This window comes from Fulmarus glacialis, unplaced genomic scaffold, assembly GCF_000690835.1.
Source record: "Fulmarus glacialis isolate BGI_N327 unplaced genomic scaffold, ASM69083v1 scaffold13192, whole genome shotgun sequence".
Classification (NCBI taxonomy): Eukaryota; Metazoa; Chordata; class Aves; order Procellariiformes; family Procellariidae; genus Fulmarus; species Fulmarus glacialis.
The window spans coordinates 21,779-35,511 of NW_009197238.1; the positions used below are offsets into that span (position 1 = coordinate 21,779).

Sequence of the window (13,733 nt, forward strand, 5' to 3'; positions counted from 1 at the left end):
CGGAAAGGCTTGTTAGAAGAGCAGGACTAAGCCATGTGCCTTATGAGCTGTAGGATGCCCAGAAGGAAAACCCTAGCGAATATAAAAGCAGAGCTGTTACAGCAGAACTCAGGCTGGTCTGTGGGATCTAGGGGGACTTTCAATGGCTTTGTACCAATGGAGAAGGATGTATACTTTTGCCCCCGCAAATATTGTTCTCCCAGTAATTAACACTTAACATCATGTCTTTCCAGGGAGACTCTGGATTTCCACTGGATCATGATTACTTTTTTTTTTCCCCCCCGAACATCAGTTCTTCTGTCAACTCCAGCAAGCGGGAACATTGACGTGGTTAGGGAGGATGCACATCTTAGCTGCTATAACTGCCCATGTGCTCTGCAGGTTCCCACCAGATGAGAGGCAGAGCACCAGAGCTGAAACCACTCTGAAAAGGAGTTTTGTCTTACGTTGCTGTAGGATAGGGCCCTTAGCTGCTCGGGAGGAGCTCATGCTGCCCTGTCTGTGGGTCAGGAGCGGAGCAGGTTGGGGTTGCAGAGGGACCTGATCCGCAGCTCTGCAGGCCCGCGAAAGTGCAGAGCAGAGCACGGGGGATGCCTCTGCACTCAGGTGCCTGCAGCGCCCAGTAAGTCCAGGTGAAGACTGTTTGCATGCTAGAAACTAGTCTTCAGGAGCTCAGAGGTGTCTACAGGCTCTCCACCAGGAAGGCGACAACCCCAAGACCTTGTTCCTGGTGGGCTGGTGCTGCGCCTTGAAACCCACCTGGAAATGTCCCTTTTGGCCGTGGCACAGGCGGGAGGTCCCTCTGCTTGAGCGCCTGTCCTGGTGGAGGACAACGAGGGTTTCACCGTCGAGGCTGGTGAAGCCATGGTTGTACAGGACCTCAGTGAGTTCCCCTAGTCTGGCAGGCAGAGCCGAGCGCAACGGCAGACCGTAGGCACGCTATCCATGCAAAAGCTATTCACAGCTCTGTAATGATATGTAATTGTTTGTATGCGGTCAGCTAAAAATTATCCTGATAGGTTCCACATTGCAGACACTTCGGAGGGGAACTGCCATAGTCCCGCGGGTAACGCTGAAAATACACACACTTTTCCATTTAATATTAAAACTCGGGTTTTGTGTGAAAAATTCAGTATTGCCTTTCTGAAGTTCCATGCTTGTGCGCAAAATAAGTTATTTTTTATGTGCAAAAATTGAACCTGATTAGTTTATGAGATAATAAAAAAATGAAGGCTTTTAGAAGAAGGATAGCATCTGTTTCTTTGGGTTTTTTCTTTTTTTTTTTTTTTCCCTGTGTTCCTGGTGATCTTAACAAGACTGGAACTTCAGATACTTGAATTTTCTGTATAATTGGAATAATTTGAGGTCTTGTGCACAGATGGTGCAGAAAAAAACCAAACAAATAAACAGCAAAGGTTAGAAAAAAGCTCAGCCGGTGTTGTGTAATGGGAGAAAAATGATAGTTCAAAAAATCTCTGTAGTCTGACATGTAATTACAAATACAAACCTGCCGTTACCGCGGTTGTACAGCTGGGCTTGGTATCGCTGCTCGTCAGGGCTAGCTTCAGTATGTGACTTAATGGGCATCTTCTACCTTAATATATTTAGTTTTCTTTTAAATGTCATCTTCATTCCATATTGCCTACATTTGCGATGTCTGGTGTAGGATAATTATAACTTTTCCATGTAGCATTTGCATACCGTGAAGTTAAACCTTATTTCCATTTGAAAATACTTTTCATGCATGGAAATATGTATAAACCGGAGTTCATTCTCTCCTGGGAGCTTTTAGAAAGATACTTCAGGCAGCTCTGAGCACGAAATCTTATCCGTGTGGGTCCCCTTGCCCCTCTTCTGTCCCTGCTCACATCTGGTGAAGATGTCGGATGCTGCTGGGCGATGGGCTCCTGCTGCCCAGAGGACCGGGGTCCTTCCAGGCGATGCTCGGGAGGAGAAGCTGCAAAACCAGCGATGGACCTGGCCGTCCAGCCTGGTCAAAGACACGGAAAACAAGCTGAGGGAAAATAGAGGTGCGAGGCTGTTAGCCGTTTTCTGCCAAAGCAATGTTTTCAGGCTGGAAAGTGGCTTTTCAGGTTGAGATCGGCTTATTTAGGGTGAACCTTGCTCTGGCCGGGCTCGGCGCTGAGCGCTGTTGGTGTCTGTCGGCTGTTTTAGGTGGGGCGCGATCTCGTCTTCGCGTGAACCATGGTGGTGGGACCCCCTGCCCGCGGGCAGCCCTGCTCTGCGGCACGCTGGCTCGTCTCCAGCATTCCGCGCGAGTGGAAAATCACTAGCGACCCGTCTCAAATATCGGTTGGGGCAGGGCTTTGTCATCAGGTGGATTTTGTATGTCCCCGTCCCTGCTTCCCGCTCCCCTTCCTGGCGCCTTGTTTTAGCTTTGATTAAACCTTTTGGGTTTGGGTTTTGTTTTTTCTTTTTTATGATATGAATTGACAAAGCTGCCCTGCAACCAAAGAATTGCAATATTTTGGAGGGAGATAATGAATCAAAAGCAAAGCAGAGCGCGAATGAAACTGGAACATGAGCCTGCAAAGGGCTGTAGCTGTCTGGACGGCTGATGTTGGGAAGAAGAATCTGCTCGGAGCCGGGGGGACCCGCGGAAATATTTGTACTCAAGCTTCTTAAATTTTAACTTTAAACCCAACAAAAAAAACGTTCCTCTCCCTTCTATTCTCCTTTTTCCTTTCCTCACCACTCTGAATAAAACTTTCTCTTTTTTTTTGGCTTGCAAAATGTTTTTTTTTGTTTCAAAGGTGGTTTTAGTTGCTAGGTTTTTAGTTTCTAGATTATTTTTTTTTCCCTCTGAAATAATTTGTCTTGTTTTTTCTTTAATCTGTGTTCAAACTTTAGCGGTAACTTCTTATTTTGAAGGCTGTGATTATAGTGTGATTCCTTATTTTCTTCCTGGAATCCTTTCTCAGTTTACAGTTTATATAACTGATGTGAGAAATCTTTCGTGTCTTACCATATATGATATTGCGGTTAAATGTTTCTGTTCCTCACTTAATTAAATCCAATTGTTTACTTTCAATTTGGATCCAATTAATGTACTATAATAGTTGGTTCTGGACTTAATAGAACTGGTCAAAACTTTTCAAAACTGCCCACACAATGTAAATCCCATCTGGAAGTTAGTTTTTGTTCTGACCTGGAATGAAAGCAAATATGCACAAGCATTCCTGCAAACTGGAAATCCAAAATATGTTGCACTTGCAAGTATTGGTGGAAAAAATACTGATCTTGTAACTTATATGTAGGCATTTAGTTCTAAACTCTGTTTTGCTTTATAATGCATTGTATTTTCAAGGTGGCATCCCAACAGGAGCCGTCTGATGGTACCCGAGTGATAGTCACAGACACGAGGACAGCTGCTGTGCAATAAGGAGCATAGATCAGAGTGTCTTCAAGTGTGGATCTGCCTCGTTGCAAGAGGAGACGTGATGAGCAAGGGAAAAAAGAATAGGACATTTCATATTGTATCATTTAGGAGCAATTAAAAATGCTTTGGTGCGTCCTAGAAGTGCATTTGTGTATGACACCAAGATTTGCATGTCATGGGTGAATCTAGAAATAACACAGGAAAACACAAATGTGGAAACAGGAAACAAAATCCCCCAGCCCAACATGAAAGATTGGGATTTTGAAATTAAATTCCCAGATTTTCCAGCATCGGGTTCCTGAGAGGAGAACGTGCGTTTCGATCTCTCTGGGGGATGCATTTGCAAGCAACTCGGCTTTTGAGAACGCTGCTTGTAATAAAATATTTCTGATTAAAAGAATGTTGATGAAAGACTTCTGACCCATCTAAGAAGCTTTAGAGCTGTTTTCCTCTTCTCTCTGTTTCTGCTGACTCCAGTCACTAGTGCTGTCAATGCTATTTAGGAATACCATTTTTCAGTGTTCAGCGTTGTTTCCTCATAAAGAAATAATGGCAGGAAAAAAAAAAATACCCTGCTGACATGTTGAAGGCAGCCGGTGACTGCTGTGAGCAAGGTGACATTTGCAGACACCCGGGGTTTAGGTGTCTGCATTCCCTCGTTAGCAGTTTTTAATCAACATACGGCATGTCTGCGTGGCAAAACGCAAGGAGTGATCAACCCAGCGGTGCTCTGGGCTAACTCGGCTATTACTATTTTTTTTCTGCTACCCGAGTAACTCCTGTAGACATTTGGATCTAGCTGTGTTGTGCTGTTCCAGAGGTGCAGTGAGAGGAGATCTCAAAATCCTAAACCCCTGTCACAGGTTGGGCTTTGCTGTCGAGCCACCTCCATCCAGCTGCGTCCTGGAAAAAGGGGGTGACTCACGTCCCTGCTCGGCGCCAGCCGCTGCTGGAGGTGCGTTAGCCAACGGTGACCCGACCGTGAGTCACTGCAACGCAGCCACTGCCTGCAACTTTCCGTTTCTTGGCCCTGCTATTTTTGGGTCCGATAATTACGAGGTGAGCTGTGAATCACCAGTGTCTCGCTTTATGCCGGGAGGAAACCAGGCAAATTGTGTTAACGTGCTTGGCAGGAGGGATTCTTGTTCTCCAGCGTTTTACAGGCTTTGGCCCTTCTTCTTGCTCCCCAGAGCGATGTGCTCACCCTTCCTCATGTGTAGCTGTCACGCAGGATCTGAGCAATGGCCAGACGGCCTTGGGCTCGTGCTCCCTCTAATCGGGTGTCGTCTTCTGGGCAGGAACTGATGCTTCAAAGGCCTGGAGGGGATTCCCAAGGGGTCTCAGAGGCTTTTATTCATTTGTTCATCCAGTCCACGTAGGCAGGGTTTAGATTAGAAAATAGCATCAAATGGATAACTCAGAAGGAAGCCAAGACACCCATGTTGACATTGGCCTCTGCAGCAGCTGGTCTTGCAGTGCCCCGAGGCGTGTTCTTTGCTGTTTGCTGTGTTGTGTGGTGCACGGCAGCACAACTACGTTGAAGCTCGCCAGTAAAGCCAGGGGGAAATTACTGACCCTTTGTGTAAAGGCTTTGATGATAAGTCAAGAGAGGAGCGTGCAGGACTTTTCTGCTTCTTTATAAGGGACGGACCCCGGGACGGTGCTAAACCCCCCAGCAGGTGGAAATGCGTGCATGGCCTTCTGCACAAGCAGCAGTTAAATCCCATCCCTCTGCTTCACTGCTTTGGTTCCCATCACCTGAGCAGGATAGATTCACCTGTAGCCTTGTTTTAATGCGCCGGGATTCCTACGCATGTTTGTTTTTCTTGCACGTTCCTGCCTCTGCCAGTCCCTTCCCAGCTCAGCTTTATGATTCAACGTGCCTGTTAAAATCTGGTCTCCAAACGCTTCCTCTCGGATACAAGAAAACCGAGGGTGTATTTTTTGCACCCAGGAATCCCCAGGCTGGAAAGGAGTCTGCTGGGGATCGTCAGGCTGTTGGAGAAGGATTGGGGACGGAGGAGCTGTAAACCTCCAGGAATTTGAAAAACCTACTTTAATTTAAGAGGAATGTCCTTTTGTTCCCAAATGGATGGGCCTCGCTCCAAAGGCGTTCAGGTGCAGTAACCGTTACCAGATGGGCTGTGAAAAGCAACACAAACAGGTGGTGAGGACAACAACTGTAGACTTTAATTTCCTTGTCAGCTTCTCCCTGTGCCTTACATACCCCCTCGAGAACAGGAGGATGAGGGGAGCTGTCGTATTTGTGTATGGCAAAAAGAATGACTGTCGAGGGAATATTCTGCAACTGTATATAGCAGTGGTGAGACTGTCATCTGGGCCAAGGTGCGTAGTGATTAACTTAAAATATAATTCACTAGCACATCCATTTTTATAGATACAATGATCAGTATATTTTAACGCATGCTGACATGTATATTGGCTCAGATCCTCCCAGGTGTAACTACTGTTCTTTCACGTAAGACAGTGGGACCACGCTGACATTGCCCCCCTGGGGCTCTGCCCAGTGTGCTTGGGAGCGTGGAAGGCTGGGGCTGCAGGAGCATGAGAAGCCTTGATGGTTTTGGTGGGACCCCACGCATACTGGGGCGCTTGAAGAGGGACGAGTGCAAGGCGATGGTGTACCAGTCCTGCAGCCTGAACGGGGCTGTTTTACGGAGGCAGCAGTGGCCTCCCGCTCCTGCAGGCTGGTGCCTTGCTCTCCACTTCCTTCGGCGTGGCTACCCACGGTAACTGAAGTGTTTGCTATGCTGTGACTGGTGTCATGAGTGAACATACTTCGGTACAGGTAGGGTAGAAGCAAAAGCAGCGACATAGCCTCCAGCTTGTCCTAATAAAGAGCATTCAAATGCCTGGAGCCATCGCTCACTGCTTGTTGGTACCTGCGAGTGCCCGTGCATTGATAGCTCCATCGCTGCTGCTACATTGGCATGTGCAACAGCACTGGAAAAAGGAGAGATGGTGCAGAGCAGGTATTTGCTAAGAAAAGCCATTTCATAGTTATCTCAGCACTGATGTTGCTCCAGTGACTGTAGGCACAGGCAGTAGTGAGAAGTATGACTCCAGATGCGTGCATGTACTGATTTATTGCTGGAGTAAATACAAACCGGGCACAAACCAATATGTGCTCTTATGGGATGCACAGTTTGTTGCTCACCACCTTGCTGGCTTGGGCAAGGCAAGGGGATGCTGGAGAGTGCATAACTGTCCTTCAGTCAACAGTATCCAACATGCTTATGCTCAGTCTCTCTCTTACTGGGCTTTTGCTTCCCAATTGCAATGCTATCCATGTCTGTCTGACTGTATTTCCGTGCCCTTGGCTTGCAAGGGTACAAGTGAAACTGGCTTTTGTGCTTGTCTCTTGTTCAGGCCCCTATCAGTCACGCTTCGTTTCCACTGTCTGACACCTCTTTGTTCACAGCTCCCCATCTCTGCCCGAATTGACGCCTCTCGGTCTGGATGCAGGGAGGATAAGAGAATGCCGTCTTCATTTAAGCCAAGTGGAGCTACATACAGCGAACGGCATTACCTTGGCTGTAGTCAAGCCCAGAGTAATAGCTGTTTACTTGCGCTTACCTTACTCAGAGATGGGCACACCTTCTCACAGTCAGTCAGACCTGGCGCAGGACGCGTGCTCACCCCAGAGGCCTGTATTATGTCCCAGTAAGGGCAGTCCTTGGAACTTTGAAGCCAAGAGAACAAGGGTTCATGATTCTTTATGGTCAGAAAAGGTTTCTAGGATTGTCAGGAATGGGGAGATGCATTTTGGACTTTTGGGGGTTTTTTTCGTTTTAGAGACAAGGAAGCAGAGGTATGGGGTAGCTTGAGAGAGCTGGTACAAGCCTTGAGCAGTTGAGCTGGGAAATAAATGCTTGAGGTCAATGCACTTTCCACCTCCTTGTTACATGGGGACTAACATGGCGCGGTTAAGATGTGGTGGTGAAATGGTGCAAGCCCCTTCCTAAGCCCTTTCCGTCTTGAAACCGTTGGGGTTATTCACCCCATTGCTGTGGGCTCTTAGCTTTCTAGCCTTTCACATCTCCAGTTGTCTCTCCTAGATGATCAGCTGAACTCAGAAGAGAAGAAGAAAAGAAAGCAGAGAAGAAACAGGACTACCTTCAACAGCAGCCAGCTCCAGGCATTAGAGAGGGTCTTTGAGAGGACACACTACCCCGATGCCTTTGTACGGGAAGACCTTGCACGCAGAGTCAACCTCACTGAAGCCAGAGTTCAGGTAATCACCACAGCTTGTATCCAGACACACCTCACCTGAGAGGGGTCATCAGGCCATTCCAGTACGGCAGTAGAAATCCTTGAAGTCTGTGTGGCACACTAGGGTCACCAAGCTCTGGGTCATGCTGTATTGCAGTCCCAAGCATGCCATGCCTTGAGGAGGACTGCCAGGCCTGATCTGCCATCATATTTACCACCTGCCCAGTCAGATGTGTTCATATGGTTTGTTCAAGGCCAGGGTGTTGGATGTCCTGTGCTCAGGCTGCTCACATTATCTTGAGCTGCTTAGCTCTTAGCTTGCAAGCCTGCACCTTCTGAAAGTCAAAGCAGACCATGGAACATGATGTCTGAACACAGCACTCCCAGGCCTTGCTGCCTACAGCACAGGACAGACCTGATCCCGTAGGGACCTCACTGAGCCAGTTCCTCGCACGAGAGCTTTATCAGGGCAGACATAAGGATTGTCTTGACATTAGAGTTTCCAGTGACAGGCATGTCAAAGCAGCCTGTTTTGACAGAGCCCTGTCTTGCCCAGCAGGACAGAGGTGGTGTGGTGAAAGGGTGAGTGTCGCAGCAGAGCTGGTTGTGATGGTTGGTGGGTCTGTGTGCTTCCTATCCTAGGTGTGGTTCCAAAACCGGAGAGCCAAGTTTCGCCGGAACGAGAGGGCCATGCTGGCCAGCAAGAATGCCTCTCTGCTCAAATCCTACTCAGGGGACGTGACCGCCGTGGAGCAGCCCATAGTACCTCGCCCAGCTCCGAGACCCACCGACTATCTCTCCTGGGGTACCGCCTCGCCTTACAGGTGAGTGAATAACCCCTCTGGAGCTGACGAGTTTCTGGCATAGTATAGAGCAGCCTGAGAGTGGCCCTCAGATAGTTCTAATGGGCTGTTTATATTCACATGGGACAACTGGAGGATACAGCAGTTTGACCGCCCCGCTGGTTTTCCTTACCTGTTCCCATCCCACCCCATCTCACTGCCAGGCTTGCAAAGTGGGCTTGGTTCAGCATCATTGTGGCTCTCCAAGAGCTGGGTCCGTGGGAGGTTGCGGCTTCTTTTTTCGTGGTCTCTCTCTGCAATTCAGAAAGTTTTGAAAGAGGATCAGGTAGAAATACATGAAAATAGAAGGCATTGCACTTGCTTCCCTAGCACATCCAGTTTAAAGCAAGGAGGAAACCTTTCCATGGGACACAGATCCAGGGGAGATGATGGCAGAGCACTTGGGGAGGCTCAGCCACCACGCAGTGACCAGAAGAGGGAGTTCTGTGGCTGTCCCATGGCAGTCACTGGTTGGGATGCAAGGAAAGGCTGGGAACTCACTCCATGCATGTTGCTCCCAACCCTCCCCTCAATGGTCAGTACTGAACTGGTGAGCAATTTCTAGTCACTAGAGCACAAGCATGTGTGGGAACGACCGGTGCCATTGAGTGGTGCTGTGGTTTGCCGCTCTAAGGACCAGGTGTCTCTGGTGGCAGACTGGTGTTCAGTGTCCATCTCCTGTGGCCAGCACTGCTTAAGGGGCGGCAGGAAAGAAGTGCAGATGTGGCAATCCCAGTCTGCTCAAAGGATCTGGGATGTCTGTGCATTTCACAGGCCTCCCTGTCCTCCTCCATGCCATCCACGGCCCAGCAGGAACTGGGTGTGGGTGCAAGATCCACAGGATGTATTGGTTTGTGGGGAGCCAGCTGGCTTGTAGGCAGTTAAAAATGAGGTTGGTGGGTATTTTTTAGCATAGTGGCTTCATTGTTGGTCAGGACCTTGGAGCCTTTGGCTGGATTTCTTCCTGTTCATCTGGCTTGATCACAGCCAGCTTCCCACTGGCTTCCAGGAGTCACATCAGGCCCGGAACCTCTCTTCCTAGGTCACCTTGACCCCCTTCTTGCAATCCAAACATTGTTTGCACAGTTAGGTCCGCAAACATGTGGCTTCCCTGATAGTTTGCTGCTTCAGTGCCATGGGGTCCTCCTCATCCACCCAGAAGAACAAGTCATAGGTTCACCTGCTCCAAATAATGAATAGGATGCTTTTGATGACCACCAGTTTGGTCTTAGAGATGGCCCTTATCCTTTGGATTTTATCTGGGGACTGCTGTCTGGCAGAATCCCCCTTTTGGGGTTTAGGCTTTCTCTCTGTGAAGCGCTCCTCGGCATTGCATCCTAGGGAGGAGTTTGGGTGGGTGAGTTCAGGGGAGAGAAGCACAGGTCCTTCCCCACCCCGCTGAGACTGCTCTGGTCACAGTACCATATGCCTGCTTGAAAGCTCGTGGCTTATTTCTACCTCTCACGCTTTTAAAAATAGATCGTCCCTCCCAAGATGTTGTTTACACGAGGGGCTTCATAACGGCTTCTAGGAGAAGACCCTGCAAAGGTAACTTCCAGGGGCACATTGGGAAGGGCTGTCTGGGGCCGCTCTGGGCAATGAGAAGCCCAAAGGCGTCTGGGATGTGTGAACGAGGAGAGCAAGGAGAAGGGAAAGCCTTAGGGATGGTTTTCTCCCCTTGAGATCCAGACCTGGCTGTGCCTCTCCATGGTGCAAAGACTCATCCTCACTGTCTTGATGTCTTCTCCTTGACTTAAGCCAAGACATTTCAGCAAAGGTATTTGCAGCTTCCAGCCATCCCCACTGTCTGACACGCCAAACCAGGATGGACTGTCACCCTCCCACTGCCCTGCAGAGGAGTAGGAGGCATTGGCAGAGGAGCGGAGCAGCTGGTTTCTGCAATGTGGGATGGTCAGGACCCTCGGACACTTTACGCTCCCCAGGCTTTCTAATCCTGCTGGGCATCTCTTAGCAATCACATGGCACCCGGGCCAGGTTGTCACAGCCTCACTAAGGCTTTGAACTGAGTCGGGTTATTAAAGTATTGGACACTTGGTGAAAAACAGCCGTGCAGAGTGTTTGCGTGGCCCTCTGCCCCCTCCCCATCTCCCCGGCGCTGCCGTACCAGCCCCTGATTAACGGCTAGTCCAGGAGAGGGCTGAGAGCTGCGTTGGCTGGTGCTGCTTTTACTCTTAGATCTGGGGAAAATTTTCAATCAGTGTGTTTATTCTCCAAATACATTCAGCCACAGGTCAACCAAAGCTATTTGCAGATCTGTGTCACACAGATAGCCAAGCAGATACTATTATTTTTTTGAAGTTGAAATGTTTTGCTTAGACATTTTTTAGCATAGGTTCCTAAGAAAACAAGACTAGCAGTCACGCTGTCAGCCTGCACTTCCCACTCCAACAACCTTTGACTCCACATTGAAAACCATATTTGAAAGGAGGATTTTAGGTCTCAGAAACATGATGTTCCTCTGTGTTTCATGAAAGCAGGCAGCTGAGTAGAGGAAGGAGACTCTTTTTGTGCCTGAATGGGGCAGAGGGAGGGGGCAGCAGGGTGACTTCAACCCTTATTAGACCCTAGAGAGTCTCTGGACCAACCCTTCAAGCCATACTGGTGTTTGGAGACAGCCTTCTTGGGCGCTGGTCCTTGTGGAATAACTTGCTAAAAGAGAGCGTTTCTGTAGATTTTTGGTTTAGCAGAGTTTTTACTGGGAAACAGTCATTTTCCCCACACCTCTGGGGAGCTGAGAGCAGGAGGCACCCCGGAGTTTTAGACCAGACTTGGGCAGCAGTTATACGTGGGTTTTGATGAATGGGGACAGTTTACACACGAGACTGAAAATTCCTATTTTATCTAAGCTAGACCATCCTTGAGGCTCTTCTCATTTCTTCCAGCACAAAACCATGGGGGAGATGCACCCTGTGGAAATGGGTGGGAATAGGTGCTTTAGTGGCCATCAGCTATAGACCCTGCAAAACTTTGCAGCGCCTCTGCAGGCAGCCCTCGGCTTCTCGCATTGCTGCTGACTTACGGGGGAGAGGGTAAAGTCACCAACCCAAAGTCAGCCACAGAGAGCGAACCGAGGAGGGTGCACGGCTGGCTGGGGAAAGCTACAGGCACACCGATCCGTCGTGTCCTGGATCCCGGCGAAATGCAGCCGACGCACCCCATCTTGGGCAGCGTGGGACGCTCCTGAGCCCTGGGGGTGCACGGGGAGCTCTGCAGCTCTTCCTCACCAGCTCCTCCGCTCGGGGCTGCTGTGGCTTTCTTATCTGAAAGGTTTTGGGTTCTTCTGAAAGAATAAATTAAAAAAGGATAAGTCTGTATTTTTAAGGATATACCTGTATTTTGATGTGTGTATTTTAATGTCCATCCTCCATACCCTTCCAGTAGCTGCTAGAGACTCTTGAAGTGTCCTTTTGAATGTTTGCTTTCCTGGGGAGAGTTTTCAGTGCTTTTTCCTGGATGGGTGTAAGCAGCTGTATATCCACGGATCTTACCCGTTATTTCCGTGGGTGTAAGCTGTCGTGTTTCCACCAGTGCTGATGCAGAGACGACAGTTCCTCCCTGAAGAAGTTCTTTTCCCTGATTTTAAAGTGAGAAACAGGAGTCATTTGGCCTGGGATGGGACCTACCAGTATTGCCTGGTCTGGACCTCCTGGAAGCCTGAGGATTCAGACAGCGCTGAATTGCATTTAAACTCCTGGCAGGTCAGCTCTGCCCTGCGAAGTCAGAGATGCTGCCAGTGCTTTGGGGTGAGCATGCACGCCTACGGCCTGGATCTGTGCGTGCAGCAAACACCCACCTCCCTGAAGGAAGATCTGCTGTGGCAAAGGCTTTTCCAGTCATGGAGGTCAGCACTGGGAAGAAAAAAGAAAAGAAAAAAAAAGGAAAAGAAAAAAGGAAAAGAGCAAGCTATCTTATTTCTTGGGCTGTGGGTGGAGGAGAGCATTTCCCAGAGCCTCGGACGTGAGCCACCAGGCAGGCGGTTGGAAGGGGTCAGCACCACACCTGAGCTTGCCTCCAGGAGACCATTTGTGGTTTCCTCCTGAACATGCTGGCTGCGTTAAATGGGCGTCTCTAGTCCACTCGGTGTTTTTCAGCTGGTTTTGATCTGTGGACCCACATATAGGAAATGCGACACGTCAGATAGTTTGCTCTTTTTTGGGGTGGGAGGGTTGCTTTTCACAGAAACCTGGGACACATCGGTTAAACAAGTTTTCTAGTGGTCTGGAAAGCAGATCTGCAAATTCTTGGTAGGATAAGAAAGGACTCTGAGATCTTTGTTCATCCTCCGCTGCCAAAAGTAATGTTTTTCATGAATAAAGACATGATTTGAAGGGAGAAAAAATGTTTCGGTTTTTTTCCCTTCAGCCTTTAAGGCATGCTCTATATGATCAGCTGAAGTTTTGAGGGAAAAAATGTGGAAATTTTCATTCCAAAAGGCTGAAACCAGAAAGCATCACAATTGTTGAAATGGGTTTTTCCCAGAGTGTTTCTTTAATGTAACATGTGTTTCAGAAGTGACGTGATTTCACAAGCAATAAAACCAGCATCATGCTCTCATCAAAAAGACATTGCTTCCAGTGGGAGTACTTTTAAGGACAATGGTCTAACTGGCAGGCTGGGCACCCTGACCTCATTGTAAACCTTTTGGGTTAGGAAATAGGAAATGGAAATTTTCCTATTGACTTCAACCAACTTTGGCGTTGGCTAGCCCCGGGTAAGTGAACTGCAGCAGAGAGATTTACAGGGGTGTTAAATAAAAAGTAGTGATAATTCCCTGCTCACATAGGAAATACATCCCCGCAAGTATGGAAACCCAGGGTTTAACCTTGCTGCGGTGCGCGTCTGCTCTCTGCATGGTGTGAAGACCACGTCTAACGTGATGTTTCTCTCTTTCCATCCCACAGCGCCATGGCCACCTACTCCGCCACGTGTACCAACGCCAGCCCGGCGCAGGGCATGAATATGGCCAACAGTATTGCCAACCTGAGACTGAAGGCAAAGGAATATAGTTTACAGAGGAATCAAGTGCCCACAGTCAATTAACGACTGGAGGCAGCTGGCTTGCAGAAGGAGAAAATACAACAGCACCCGTCCTGCTTCGCAACTTGTTTGTGCTGAAAGAAAAAAAGAAAAAACTCAAACAAAAAAAAAAACACAAAAAAAAGAAAAAAAAAAGAAGAAAAAAAGCCAACCCTAACCCAGTACTGAACATGGGGACCAAACTGGGAGCAAACTAAACT

The 13,733-nt window shown here is 48.5% G+C and overlaps 1 protein-coding gene across 1 annotated transcript; it reads left to right on the plus strand.

Moving 5' to 3' along the window:
* The first annotated feature begins 1,879 nt into the window (after positions 1 to 1,879).
* Positions 1,880 to 13,636, plus strand: PRRX1 (paired related homeobox 1). Its single transcript, XM_009572472.1, has 4 exons — positions 1,880 to 2,030; positions 7,480 to 7,655; positions 8,276 to 8,457; positions 13,398 to 13,636. The coding sequence occupies exons 1-4, from the start codon at positions 1,880 to 1,882 to the stop codon at positions 13,534 to 13,536; spliced, it is 648 nt and encodes a 215-aa protein (XP_009570767.1). The 3' UTR covers positions 13,537 to 13,636.
* Positions 13,637 to 13,733: the final 97 nt, after the last annotated feature.

Excerpts from the sequence above, each read along its gene's own strand:
- PRRX1 (XM_009572472.1), top strand. The coding sequence starts at position 1,880 with ATGTCGGATGCTGCTGGGCGATGGGCTCCTGCTGCCCAGAGGACCGGG. Across the intron at positions 7,656-8,275 it reads TCACTGAAGCCAGAGTTCAG|GTGTGGTTCCAAAACCGGAG; the intron begins GTAATCACCACA and ends TTCCTATCCTAG. Across the intron at positions 8,458-13,397 it reads GGTACCGCCTCGCCTTACAG|CGCCATGGCCACCTACTCCG; the intron begins GTGAGTGAATAA and ends TCCATCCCACAG.